General features: G+C 41.7%; 1 protein-coding gene across 3 annotated transcripts in view; it reads left to right on the top strand.

Annotated features, from left to right (window-relative positions):
- Positions 1-3053, top strand: part of SYNPO (synaptopodin) — a 113016-nt gene extending 109963 nt beyond the window's left edge. For all 3 annotated transcript variants that reach the window (XM_040440511.1, XM_040440503.1, XM_040440520.1), the window contains one exon: positions 1161-3053. In XM_040440511.1, coding sequence (XP_040296445.1) covers positions 1161-1703 — 543 coding nt within the window. In that variant the 3' untranslated portion in view covers positions 1704-3053. The remainder of the gene's footprint in view (positions 1-1160) is intronic.
- The last annotated feature ends 11822 nt before the right edge of the window (positions 3054-14875 follow it).

The raw sequence follows: 14875 nt of genomic DNA, 5'->3' as shown, positions 1-14875 counted from the left end.
TATGCCTAGGCCATATGACCAATGAATGTGAAGTCACATAGCCTAGGCAAAGCTGTGAGAAGGCTGCAGAGCTACCGCAAATGCCGGTGACTTCTCAAGCAGCTGATCAGTGGGTGTCCTGGGTATCGGACTGATACTGATCAGATACTGTCTTTAGCATAAATGTTTTAGAAAACCACCTTAATAGGACTAAACTACATAAAGGTCATGTGACCAATGGATGTCATGTCACGAGGAAGAGGTGTACTACAGCTATGGAGCTATACTGACCTCTTTATGCATCCGATTTCATATTGAGTCATACAGTATTTTTTCTTGTTGGATTTGTGGGGCAAATATAGTGGTTCTCTTGGTTGTTGTATCCTCCTCAGGGCCCCTAAAGAGCCCTGTGTGGTACCTTCTGTTGATGTCTCTCACATATGATATACTGTCGTACAATGTACAAATGACCATACCATATAGTGCCTATTATAAGTGCGTACTGTATGATGCACATGTAATAGCACCATACAGTTGCCTAAACAACAATACTATACAGTGCTACCACTAGGCACTACAGAAATAACACATTACACAGTTCCTCAGTGCCACACAATGCTATATACTACTATACAATGCTCAAATAAGACCAACATACAGTGACCAAATAGCAGCTCCATATATAAAGTAATCTAATGAGTGCTATCAATGTCTGAACACAATTTTTATGCAATAAATATGAGATTCAGAAAGATTGCAATCCTTGGGTGCCTGGACATCTGTGGTGCTTGCTGTCATGCCGTAAGAATTGCTTCTAGGGTAGATTGCATCTGTGCTATGGAGCCTTATGGACTCTGTACCACAGTACACGCTCTGTATACTACTGCAATTGCTATGTGGGCTGACAACCTTGGTTAACCATTATGGAAAATCTCATCTAATAAACTAGACAGTGATTCTATGGTTTCCCTCACAATTAGGTAGCATCATAGTTGGCTGGCAGCCTCTGACCCTTCCCACATTCTAAGCTGGACATGCATGTTATTGTGTCATTTATGTCAGTTGTCAGGCCAAAGGGCAGGGTCTTATATGGAAATAGTGATGTTTCTCGATTCAACTTCATTATGCAGTTAACTCTTGTTTTATACTTATAGTAAAACTATACTTGTTTTTGTCCACAGAAACCAAGAGAATTTATGGCTAAATCCTCATACAACAGAACACTTCAACATGGAGGGTCGCTAGATGGGTGGCCTAGCTCCCCAACATCCTTACAGGGTTATGATGAAAGTTTGGTGATTCGAAGTCCTCCACCAATACGTTCAATGTCTCCAGCTTGGAGTGATCGGTCACAGTCGCCATCACCTCTAAGAATGGAGACTGACCTCAAGGCCGGCAAGCAAATGAAAGCTTTACTTGCTCGTAATATCATCAATGCAGCAAAGCGTAAGGGCAGTTCACCATGGGGTGTTACAGGTCTTCAGTCTCCTGTTCATATTGGTACACCTTGGAGCCCCACTGTAGGCAATGGATCTTCTCTACCAGAAACACCAAGAGCCAGAAGATCTCCCACAGGGTCTGATATATCTATAGAGTCAGAAGATTCTGGGGCCAAATCTCCAGGATTCCGGAGCTATCCATTCTCACCTAGAGGATGGTATGGGAGCTTGCGGCAGAAGAGAGATAGCCTGCCTTCCAGCTCTCCTTTTCCATATACCCCATAAACAATTCTGTCCATGAAGTAGTCTGGAATAGACCAGCTCAGCCTACAGAGCACAGAATGTCTAACTTGCCCACACTGCCACATACAAATAAAAAATGAACAAGTAAACATTCAGATCAGACCTTACAGAGAGTAAAGCTCAGCAAAAAACACTAAACCAAATATCATTGCCAATGTACAATGATTGTCCTTGTAAAGAATGTGGAGATTGTGGACCATTCAAAAGATTTTTTGAAAACTGAATTTTTTTTTCATGATTTTTCTTTAAATTAGCTTTGAGCTTATTTCTCTTGAAGATCGTTCTTTTTTTTAATGATCCGGCGGTTGTGTTTATGAGCAGTTATATATACAAGAAAGTAAATTGGTGAATGATCGTTTGAGGTATAAGCATCAGGCTTGGAAGATAAGTAATATTTTTTTTTTTGTTGATAGATACTTCTTAAGATTACCCAAAATTAACCTTATAATGCCTCTATTCGCCAAAGATTGCCTGGGATGCCTATCAGATCTTTTGGAGCCACTTTGTCTAGTCTCCAAAGAATGAAATGATCCCTATGGAGAGGTGTGATTTGCGGTTTACGGTTTATTTGAGGTGGGGAACTGACTTGAGAATCAGGACTTGACAGTTGCCTTTGCACTGATAAAAACCTCTCAGTATTCTATGCATAGGCTCTCACTGCACATTTATCAATGCACTACAATGGCTGATAACTTTCCACTGCCAGAAGAGTATACTAGGCTTCAGTAAATAGAAAAGGAAACAGACTACATAAATCTCAGCGCGTATGTAAAGTAAGAAGACATGCTAAGGCAGAAAATAGTTGGATTTATGAATGTGATGGTACTGAATTCAAGGATGTGTAATTATACATGGCTAGCTATAGGGCCTAATGTAATCTACATGGCTATGCTATGTATGACCAGGAGTTCCCACAGCTGCTCATAATCTTATCATTGTATCACAATGGCTGTGGTACCGTATGGCTGGCACAATACCTGGATGGTCTATTTCTGGCGAGATTGGTGCTTGCAGACAGATATACCTGTGTAGCCATAAAGAACAGTGACATAAAAATGTGGTGGTAACAAGCCATATAGACCATATTGACCAGTGGTGGATGACACCTATTAAAAGTAAAGTGCTGAATGTATTCCTGTGGGAATTCTTCAGAATCAACTCATGCTATGGTTACAACAATATGGCAAATACTAATACATGGTAACAAGATATAATAAATGGTAACTGGCTTGCCTGAAGAAAGTGGAATTTGGGAATAGCTAAAGCTAAGTGGATTGCTTAAATGACCACAAATGTAGAATGAAATGAAAGTTTCAATTGTAAGTGCAAAAGCCCCCCCAAAAAAGGCACAGGATCTTGTATGCATCTTCAGTGTATCTGCAAGTTCCTATATTCTGTGGATCTCCAGTTCAGGATTGGCCCCATGACACATAATAAGAATTAAGAGACTGGTTTACTTTTTATAATATCCAGAAACTTTGTATACTTTTATATAATTGTGAACGCTACCATTAATTATATACACATTTATGGCAACTTGCACTTTAGTTCTGGTCCTTTAACCTTCCTCAACAGAATAGTGGAAATACCTATGAGAAAGACATGCAGGTTTATAAACCAATGCACTGAGAAGCAGTTCAATGCACTGCACCATTACGGACCATGCTGTATCATTAGGAATGGACTTATTATTCAACGTCATTGTACAGATGCAGGTACAGGCCACCAGCACGTATAAAACAGAATGCTGCTCAACATCAATTTTAACCTAGGGTTTAGATGACGGAATAAAGAAGGTTCAGACTGGTAGAGGCAGGGATCGGGTAAGTATGATTGCCTCTGAAGGACCGGCCTCTCTGGGGCATCTGCCCACAAGGTCTCCGAGGTGAACAACCCCTTTAAGTTATCCATGGCAGCTTTTCGATAGCAAACTTAACAGTATAATGATAGGTTACCAAACTGTCAATGTTTCCCTGCAGGGTAAAAAGTTGTAGGAATTGTCATGTGACTTTGTCTCCCATAGGGTTGTGTGAACAATGGTTACCATGATGCACAAGACTTAAAGTGGACATCAGCCTTTTATTATTATTTCTTGGTCCAAAATACTCTGCTGATATTTTAATATTTATTTGTGGTGACATCAATTTAAAATATCAAATTCTGACTATCTCTGGCCACCACTAGAGGGAGCTTACAGTCTGCGTCCTATTGTATTCAGGTCACCAGAAAATTCACTGTTAAAACAGGCACAATATATGGTAGGGCTAGCTGAATGTAATGATACCTTTTACTTAGAGATCTATTACTTCATGCTGGAGAAAAAGTACTTTTAATCCATATGCAAATAAGCAGTTAATTGCAAGCCCAAGCTACTCTATGCACCCTTGCTCCTCCTGCTTCCTCTGCCAGACCCTCCCTTACTTCTTGATGGACAGGGCCAGGTGAGATGACTATCCTGTCCAGTTTAATACACAATTTGTTAATTTGGCCCCAAAATGCTGGAGCTGCAGAAAGAGTTGTTTGACTGCGGTTAGCAGAAGTAAGTTGCCATTTGCAATGTGCTAATGTATGTATAATATGGGAAGTTAAATGTGCCACAAATGTAGCTCAATATGAGCTAAAATGGTGGCTTACATGCCTTGCACCATATTTATTATGTGTTTTAGACACTTTTTGCACCTTGTCCAATGAGGGGTGTAGCTTAGTGGGAAGAATTGTGGCATACAGTGAAAGGGACAGGTCTTAAAATGTGTCAGTGCATCTTGGCGCAAAGTAAGCCAACCAATAGATGGGATGAAGTTAGACGATGGTGTCTATAAATGCACCAAATTTATTATACAGCCTGGGCCACTGTGATAAATTCGGCACATTTTTAGACTGTCTAAGTTTACACTTAGACAGGATTACTAAGTATGCCCCAATGTGTACTACTTTAATTGGTTAGTCAGTTTGTACAGAGTTGATATATATATCCATATATATATATATTTACACACACACACAGAACCTCTTTGAGACACCACCCAAAAAATGATCTTCTACAGGGGTGGTCTTCTGAAGAGGGTGAATATACATAAGGATTGGAAATCATGTTGTAGGCCAGAGGTGGTATTTGGGGAGGTTAAACCAGATGTGAAAATGAGGTGGGACTATATAAAATGAGGATAGCACTGTATCAAGTTCCTCGTCATCTCCAGCACACAATCACTGCTGGTGCTCTCAGTGCTCAGTGCTTTTTCTCTATTCCCTGATCATTGTAGCCACAGTGAGTAGCTATTAGCTCTTAGATCGCTACAGGTGCCAAAGTTTGGTCGAGATGAAATTTCTTTATTCTATTCTTAGTCCTGTAACCTTTAAAGGGCGAGCAAAGCATCTGAGGCACTTGTATCACACATATTAGGCCAACATGCATTACAGATGTCTAGGTAAACAACTACATGAGGGTCAATGATACATTAACAGTCAAAAAAAGAAAACTGTCCCAATGTGTGTGGACACATCATAATTCTCCACGATTGCTGTCGAGGTGGAGGCTACAGCCCCATTGGTGTAAATTAAAAATGATGATGCTTGTAATGCAAGGGCAACTGGTGTTGAGGAAGCCAAACTATATACAGCTTATTAATTCACTGAAATCTAGCGACAACTCTGAGGGACAACAGATCTCATTGGATTCTTCTGTTTCTATTCTCCATGCATTGGGAAAGTAGCAAAATAAAAACACAAGGCAAACGCAGTGTGACCCCTGACAAATTGTTCAGGCCGATAGAGCATAACCCATAATCATAAATGATATCATTCAAAGAGTAAGATCAGGTTGTACAAATAAACAAACTATGGCGCCCTCTGCTGGGGAAAAGGGATAATTCTTTTGGGATGTGACACAAAAACATTTTTCTGCACTGATAGATGTATTCATATGCCTGTATTACAGCTCCATGTGAAAAGAAATTATTTAGTGTTTCTATACAAGAAAAAAACACTTTGAAATGTCTTCCTACAGTCATGCAATAGAGCAGCTTACAGTACAGACCAAAAGTTTGGACACACCGTCTCATTCAAAGAGTTTTCTTTATTTTCATGACTATGAAAATTGTAGATTCACACTGAAGGCATCAAATCTATGAATTAACACATGTGGAATTATATACATAACAAACAAATGTGAAACAACTGAAAATATGTCATATTCTAGGTTCTTCAAAGTAGCTACCTTTTGCTTTGATTACTGCTTTGCACACTCTTGGCATTCTCTTGATGAGCTTCAAGAGGTAGTCCCCTGAAATGGTTTTCACTTCACAGGTGTGCCCTGTCAGCTTTAATAAGTGGGATTTCTTGCCTTATAAATGGGGTTGGGACCATCAGTTGCGTTGAGGAGAAGTCAGGTGGATACACAGCTGATAGTCCTACTGAATAGACTGTTAGAATTTGTATTATGGCAAGAAAAAAGCAGCTAAGTAAAGAAAAACGAGTGGCCATCATTACTTTAAGAAATGAAGGTCAGTCAGTCAGCCAAAAAATTGGGAAAACTTTGAAAGTAAGGGCTATTTGACCATGAAGGAGAGTGATGGGGTGCTGCGCCAGATGACCTGGCCTCCACAGTCACCAGACCTGAACCCAATCGAGATGTTTTGGGGTGAGCTGGACCGCAGATTGAAGGCAAAAGGGCCAACAAGTGCTAAGCATCTCTGGGAACTCCTTCAAGACTGTTGGAAGACCATTTCAGGGGACTACCTCTTGAAGCTCATCAAGAGAATGCCAAGAGTGTGCAAAGCAGTAATCAAAGCAAAAGGTGGCTACTTTGAAGAACCTAGAATATGACATATTTTCAGTTGTTTCACACTTGTTTGTTATATATATAATTCCACATAGTTTTGATGCCTTCATAGTCATGAAAATAAAGAAAACTCTTTGAATGAGAAGGTGTGTCCAAACTTTTGGTCTGTACTGTACATGCCACCGCTATAGGTCCTTTCGATGCCTACAGATAATGTGTATGAAGACAGTCTGAACAGATAGAATCATGGATTATACCGTACATTTTGGATTTCAACATGCAAAGTTCTTAGTTTCCCTGGGAGTTAAGTGGTGCCCGCTGTGCCTGGCTGCCGCTTATCTCTCTCGCTTTCCAATGAAATCTTAGATGTAACATTTGAATCAAATTCTAAAGCAGGGTAGGATTTTGCAGGTTATTTTTTATGTGTTGTCAGCATCTTAAAGGGCTTTTCCCTCAAGTCAAATGTATCATCTTATCACGGAATAGGAGACAAGTCTCTGATCAGTGAAGGTCTGACTGCTGGGACCCCCACTCATACCATGAATAGGGATCCTGTGCCCCTCCTGTATGAATGGGGCAGCACATCAAGCATGCACACTGACGTACCTTTCACTTTTTATGGGGTGGCTGGAAATAGCTGAGCGCCGTACTCAGCTTGCTCCAGCAGTTCTATAGAGAGTGAGGACCCCCATTTCCATGCAGTCGGACCCTCAACAGATACTTATGTCTTATTCTGTAGATAGGGGATAAGTGTGTATTAAGGTGATGTTGAGCACCATTTAAAACACATCCCTATCATATCACATGATCAGGACCTCCATTCCCATGATCAGTTAGGGTCCCAGCAGTCGGACGCTCACCAGTCAGATACTTATCACCTATTCTGTGGATAGGGGATACGTGTGTATTAAAATGATGTTGAGCACCATTTAAAACACATCCCTATCATATTACATGATCAGGGGACACACACAAGTTCTATGCATTAATGTACTGGATGGAACTGCATTGCCTTCTGGGCCTTGTTTTGTGTCTTCTTCTTGGCGAAGTGCCTGTATCTTAAGGGACCACCTGGTATATGTCCCTAGATGCGATGTATGTGCTTGCATCATTGTGTTTACCTTGTATAGCCAGCTTCTGAATAAACCACATTATTTCATGCGTTACTGGTTGCGTGCTCTTTGTGTTATGGTCACAATTCCTCTAAACAGGCATCCATCACTAACACTCAGAAATGTGGCTTAGCAGGGAACCTGCCATCCATTAAGAAGACTTGACAAGCATTGTAGTAAGTGCCGAAATTCTCACATGTATGGTACAGCAGAAACCAGATATCGAGCCTCTACTTATGGAATCTAATTGTCTCCAGTAAACTAAATATTTGTCAGCTTATTCTTCCAAAAACATCCAAAATGTAAATAGGACTTTGTACAGTAATTTCACGTTATTTTTTTTAACGATTTGTGATATGCTGAGGGATAGGAAGGAAAGTATGCAAAAATACAAGACTTACTACAGCGGCGCTGTCACAGGAGCTGATCAGTAATCGGATTGATGATGATAAAACAATGTTCCTTTATTAAAACAACATGTTTTGAGGGTGGATCGCCCTCTTCGTCGGGTCAGGTAATAGTACCTCAGTACTATTCCTGTAATACTATGTTGTACAGATCCATAATACAGCACCCATATACATCTATGGGTCTATACTATGCTTCTGTATGTCGTTGATTTCACACAGGGGCATGTTAAAGAGTTAATTTGGAGAATGTGATCCTTGACCCTGACATCTAATCCGAGGGAACAGAACTTTACTCTGGCTGGGGCATAAAGCATAATGGTTACAGACAATGGCACTTGGCTTGGCAGTTAGTCTCAACTGGGCACACATCTTGAGGATGTAGCCAATGGCAAGCAGTTTGGTGGTTGCAGTCTCTATTGGGCATACAGCTTACTGGTTTCAGTCACTAATGGACATCAGTAACGGATCTCCTGGCACCCCGACTGGGTACCTCCGTTTATGGATGCTCCTAATGCTTCCCGAGGGCTCCAAGCACTCCACTCGACACCGCAAGCACTGCCGACCCTACGAACCATCACAGCTTGGTTGGGATCTCGTCGTCTTCTACCCACCCTGGACCTACAACAAGGCTTCCAGGTTCCAGTGGGTAAACCGCTCTTCCTTTAGATAGCGATGAAGGAACAAGCTCTTACAAGAGCTAGGGATTATACTCTGCTGCTTTCCATCTACAGGCTACATTTAGGTGCACCTGTGAGGCCTGGGCCATATCAGCCAGTCTTGAGTGGGACTCGCAGACTCCTCCCTCCTCCCATTGCAAGCATGATTACATGCTGGAGGTAACTGGTGAGTTGTTTGTGAGTCGGCCTCATGCTCCTGTAATTTGCCCACTGGCTCCTGGTATTGCCCATATGGCACAGGTAGGTGAGTGTTAGGTCCCCGAGCTACTTGAGAAACCTTGGCGCGGTGCTCGGGCTTAGACGTGTCCTACACTGTAGGACATGTTGGCTAATCTCTCAATTTTAAAATCAGTTTGAGGGTTTAGTAAGACCGCAGAGTGCACCTGTCTTTGCTATTATTTTGTTAAGAGTATAATGATTATAGCAATCCCCAGAGTGTAGTTCTCCAATCCCCCAAACATGAGCCCAGACTTCATGAAGGGTAGAACAGGACACTTTTATACAGGTCTTCCAGCAAGGGACACTCCTATGGGGGACCTTGTGGAAGACTGAGACAGTATCTTACATAAACCAATCACATGCAGTTAGAGGCAGAAAACACACACCTGTGATACAATTAATCAACACAATGGGATAACGTAATCACTCACAGGCTGACAACACCCACCTGTGATATCATTAACCAACACAATGGAATAACGTAATCACTCACAGGCAGAAGCTACACACTTTTCCCTTTTGTATAGTAATGAGCCAGAGAGGGGGGGGGGGGGGGGGGGGCGGTGGTCAGTAGATTCCTCTACCGAACTAATAAAACATAACATGGCCTATAATACTCCACACATAAATCAGGGTTAATAGTTCCTTGTAACCCCAAGAGACTGGGGGGGGGGGGGGGGTGGATCTCCATAGTTCTTGGTCCGTAGAAAGGAGGCTAGCCCTCAGGCCTCTCCAGCAGCCCCAGTGACGTTCAGTCCGTCACACTGGTTGCAGTCACAGATGGGCATACAGGTTACTGGTCACAGTCACTAATGGGCATACAGGTTACTGGTCACAGTCACTAATGGGCATACAGCTTACTAGTTGTAGTCACTAATGGGCATATGGCTTACTTGTTACAGTCACTAATGGGCATACAACTTATTGGTTACAATCACTAATGGAAAAAGAGTTTACTGCTGACAGTAACTAATGTGCATACAGCTAACTGCTTGCAGTCACTTATGGGAATACAGGTTACTGGTTACAGTCACTAATGGGCATACATATTACTGGTTACAGTCACTAATGGGCATACAGTTGTCACGGCTGTGTCATGGTCTTGTTGCTATGCGCTGTGACACATTTGCCGTGCTTGCTGCTTACCAGGGGCAACGTGTCATTTTTGCAGCATGTGTGTGCACTGCCCCTTTAATCCTGGTTCCTTCCCTGTCTGGTGCTGGAGGGGTTAACTACCTGGCTGAGTGTGGCCACTTGGTTTATATTGCCTGTGGCCTGTAGGCTGGAGTCAATTGTCCTCCAGCCTTTGTTGGTGCTGGAGCTTTGCTCCTGACCGGCTTATTCCATCTGCCCAGTGCTTGAGGGCCACCTTGTGGAACATCAATGTCTAGCAAAGCTCCAGCACCAACAAAGGCTGGAGGACAACTGACTCCAGCCTACAGGCCACAGGCAATATAAGCCAAGTGGCCACACCCAGCCAGGTAGTCACGGCGCATAGCAACAAGACCATGACACAGCTGTGACAACAGCTTACTGGTTACAGTCACTAATTGGCATACAGCTTACTGGTTGCAGTCGCTAGTGGGCATATGTCTTACTGTTTACAGTAAATTATGGGCATACAACGTACTGGTTACAGTCATTACTGGGCATACAAATTCGTGGTTACAATCACTAATTGACAAACACCTTACTGGTCACAGTCACTCATGGACAAACAGCTTACTGGTCACAGTCACTAATGGGCATACAGCTGACTGGTTACAGTCACTAATGGGCACAGGGCTTACTGGTTACAGTCACTAATGGGAATATAGCTTACTGGTTACAGTCACTAATCAGTATACAGCTTACTGGTTACATTCACTAATCAGCATACAGCTTACTGGTTACAGTCACTAATCAGCAGATAGCTTAGTGGTTACAGTCACTAATCAGCATACAGCTTACTGGTTACAGTCACTAATCAGCATACAGCTTACTGGTTATAGTCACTAATCAGCATATAGCTTACTGGTTACAGTCACTAATCAGCATACAGCTTACTGGTTATAGTCACTAATCAGCATATAGCTTACTGGTTACAGTCACTAATCAGCATACAGCTTACTGGTTACAGTCACTTATCAGCATACAGCTTACTGGTTACAGTCACTAATCAGCATATAGCTTACTGGTTACAGTCACTAATCAGCATACAGCTTACTGGTTACAGTCACTAATCAGCATACAGCTTACTGGTTATAGTCACTAATCAGCATATAGCTTACTGGTTACAGTCACTAATCAGCATACAGCTTACTGGTTATAGTCACTAATCAGCATATAGCTTACTGGTTACAGTCACTAATCAGCATACAGCTTACTGGTTATAGTCACTAATCAGCATATAGCTTACTGGTTACAGTCACTAATCAGCATACAGCTTACTGGTTACAGTCACTTATCAGCATACAGCTTACTGGTTACAGTCACTAATCTGCATACAGTTTACTGGTAACAGTCACTTATCAGCATACAGCTTACTGGTTACAGTCACTAATCAGCATACAGTTTACTGGTTACAGTCACTTATCAGCATACAGCTTACTGGTTACAGCCACTAATCAGCATACAGCTTACTGGTTATAGTCACTAATCAGCATATAGCTTACTGGTTAGAGTCAGTAATCAGCATATAGCTTACTGGTTACAGTCAATAATCAGCATATAGCTTACTGCTTACAGACTCTTTTAAGCTCAAAGAGCAACTCAATAATTCATCAACACTGGGCCACCATGGGCTTTCACTCTGACTAGGTCTCTTATCACTGTTACAGACAGGGGTGACATGGCTTCCACCCAAACATAGTACAGGATCATGCTTAAAGTGTTCAAAAACTATTTGCAGGATACACATGGTCACTTTTCCACAACGCAGTCTGCAACCACGTCACATGGCAGGATTCTCAGGGTCCCATTATTTTAATGATTTCTTATAGGGCCATCTCTACAGTCCTCCTGCAGAACTCACATGCAGTGTCAGGCCCATGTGCTACTTGACTTGCACCTGACAGATTCTCTGTTTTCTGTCTTTCACACACTGCACTCCTTGTGCTGCTCTGAAATACCTTATTATATCCTCTGGTTCAACGTCAGCATTTAACCCATACGGTACCACACTATTGTGTCACACATGAACAAAGCCCACCATGGCCCACCAATATACAGTGCAAATATCACAACAACTGCACTGCCTGCAAAATGGCAGTATGCTAACAACACATTGGTATAAGGCATAAGCACAACATGAATATCCAGTTAAAGTCACCTTTCAAGTGCACAATTGTATAAGGGGCGCTGGTCAAAGCTATAATCAGCTGTGTAGGAGGGCCACCTTACAAGCATATCAAGGTTTTTTGTCACAGATTTATAATGGAAAGTCAGTGGCAGAATCCACCAGATGCTGTATTCCAGGAGCATTCTCCTCTAGAATCAATGGTTCTAGCGGAGATTACAGTGCAATACACAGGCACCACATGGTGGCACACAGAATGCATATGGGTCCTTAATATGGAACAGTAAAGACGTCATTTGCTGATGTACAGGTTTTGGGCACACAGCTATACCGAGTACATGAAGCCTTACCTCGTCTAGGAACTTTGGAGCCGTAAATGGACCAAGGAGGATCAAGAAATCTGAGAAAAGCTGTCATATATAATATAGTGGTATCTGATATTTAATATTTTATGGTATTTAATATTTTAAACTTAAAGGGAACCTGTCACCGGGATTTTGTGTATAGAGCTGAGGACATGGGCTGCTAGATCGCCGCTAGCACATCCGCAATACCCAGTCCCCATAGCTCTGTGTGCTTTTATTGTGTCAAAAAAACGATTTGATACATATGCAAATTAACCTGAGTGAGTCCTCTATGTGAGATGAGTCAGGGACAGGACTCATCTCAGGTTAATTTGCATATGTATCAAATAGTTTTTTTGACACAATAAAAGCACACAGAGCTATGGGGACTGGGTATTGCGGATGTGCTAGCGGCGATCTAGCAGCCCATGTCCTCAGCTCTATACACAAAATCCCGGTGACAGGTTCCCTTTAAATGGAGGTGTAAGGAATGCATTAATGTGTCTAGTTGCTGGATCATATGTACAAGTACTGCCATATGTACAAATTTGTAACATTGTTAAAAACACTTTCCAGTGCTAGCGTGTGACAAAAACTGGGCAACAATAGCACAGAAGGGTATTAAATGTGCAGCACGAAAGGCGCCCACCATAGCAAATACTGTGAGTCCCAGTCTATTTCAGAGCAAGAAGCCCCGAACATCACAGGGTACATGGCTGTCGACAAAAGGAAGTTATAAATGTGGGCATTCCATATGCACCTGCTGTAGACACATGAAAATTTCCCAAACCTTTGAATCTAGCATTAATGGTCAGGTTTTTAGGATAAATTCCTTTTTGAATTGTAACACTACTTATGCTATTTATTTAATAACCTGCACAAAATGTATGTTACAATATGTAGGTTGTACAACCAATGCAATAAAATCTCGAGTCAGAAAGCACATTTCAGATGTACCGCATCATGAAAACTGCAATATATCTGCAGCAAGTCTTCATTTTGCAATAGTCCATGATGGCGATATTTCTGACATGTTGGTACAAGGTATTGAAAAGGTTAATAGACCAGTGAGAGGTGGTGACAGAAAAAGGAAACTCTTGAACAGGGAATCATATTTGATTTTCCAGTTGGAAAGTCGCCAACCCCAAGGTCTGAATAAAAGACTAGACTTAATCTTGCAATATTAATACCTTATGTTCCTTTTCCCTACTTCTTTGAAATAGTTTTAAATGATTACATATATCAGTTCTAGTATGTTTTTACCTCTGTGCACCTTTGTGGAGGGGAGGAGTTTTTCTCACACCTGATTAACCCAGGTGCGACCCCTCCTATAAAGGTAAACCGTGCAGTGTATTTGAAACAGTCATGAGTAAGGGCTAAAACTTTTTTTCTGCCCGAAACGCGTAGACTTTGCGTTCTGTACCTGGATGTTTTTACTTTGAATATCGAATAAAGTGCTTTTGGATTTCCATCAAGATAAGCTGGACAAATTTTCTTTTCTCTACATATTAAGTACTGCCATATGTATCACTTCTTTTGCATCAGTATCTATGTGTGGTTTGCTTGTATGCCTTCATTTCATTCAATATATTACTCCAATAAAAGGCCAGTTCCCCCATTAATCATTGCTCTGTAGCTATTGGTTACAGCTACAGTAAACCACGCCATTGCTTCCTGTCTGTACCATATAATGTTATGGAGATCTGTGCTTTGGTTCTTCCCCATGGAACCAAATGCAGAAGATCAAGAGTTCTGAAAACCACTGTGATCACCTCAGAACCATTTAGCAGAGGCTGTTTGTCATGGAGATTTTTACTGGAATAAAAGCAATAAAGATAAGGCGTCTTCAAAGCTTCAGCATTCTAGCCACTGTCAAGCAGGGGTGTAGCTATAGGGGATGGAGATGTATTAGTCACACCTGGCCCTGAGGGGCCCCAAAGCTCCCTCTGCCATATTAAAACCAATATAATATAAAGGACACATGGTAGGTAGGTCCTGTTACACATTTCACACTGGGGCCCTCAAGTAACGCCTCAAGTAACACAATAATATTAAAGGCAACCTGTCACCATAGAAATGGCGGCATGTTACAGAGAACAATGAGCTGAGCAGAATGTGTTGTATGTAGTTTTGTGAGAGAAGATTCAGTACAATTTCTTACTCAGTGAGTGAAATCCCAAGTCCGTCTATAATTCGGAGTCCAGTGGGCAGTGAGAGTCAATGATTAGCAGCCTACAATGTAAAAGCACGTGCACAGAGATGGCTGTCAGTCACTAATTAGGTCCAGGAGTGCACCACCAATGAGTAGTGTTGGGCACGAATATTCGAATAGTGAATA

The sequence above is a fragment of the Bufo bufo genome, chromosome 1 (genome assembly GCF_905171765.1).
Source record: "Bufo bufo chromosome 1, aBufBuf1.1, whole genome shotgun sequence".
NCBI classification, from domain to species: domain Eukaryota; kingdom Metazoa; phylum Chordata; class Amphibia; order Anura; family Bufonidae; genus Bufo; species Bufo bufo.
This window is presented reverse-complemented; position numbering and strand designations above follow the sequence as displayed.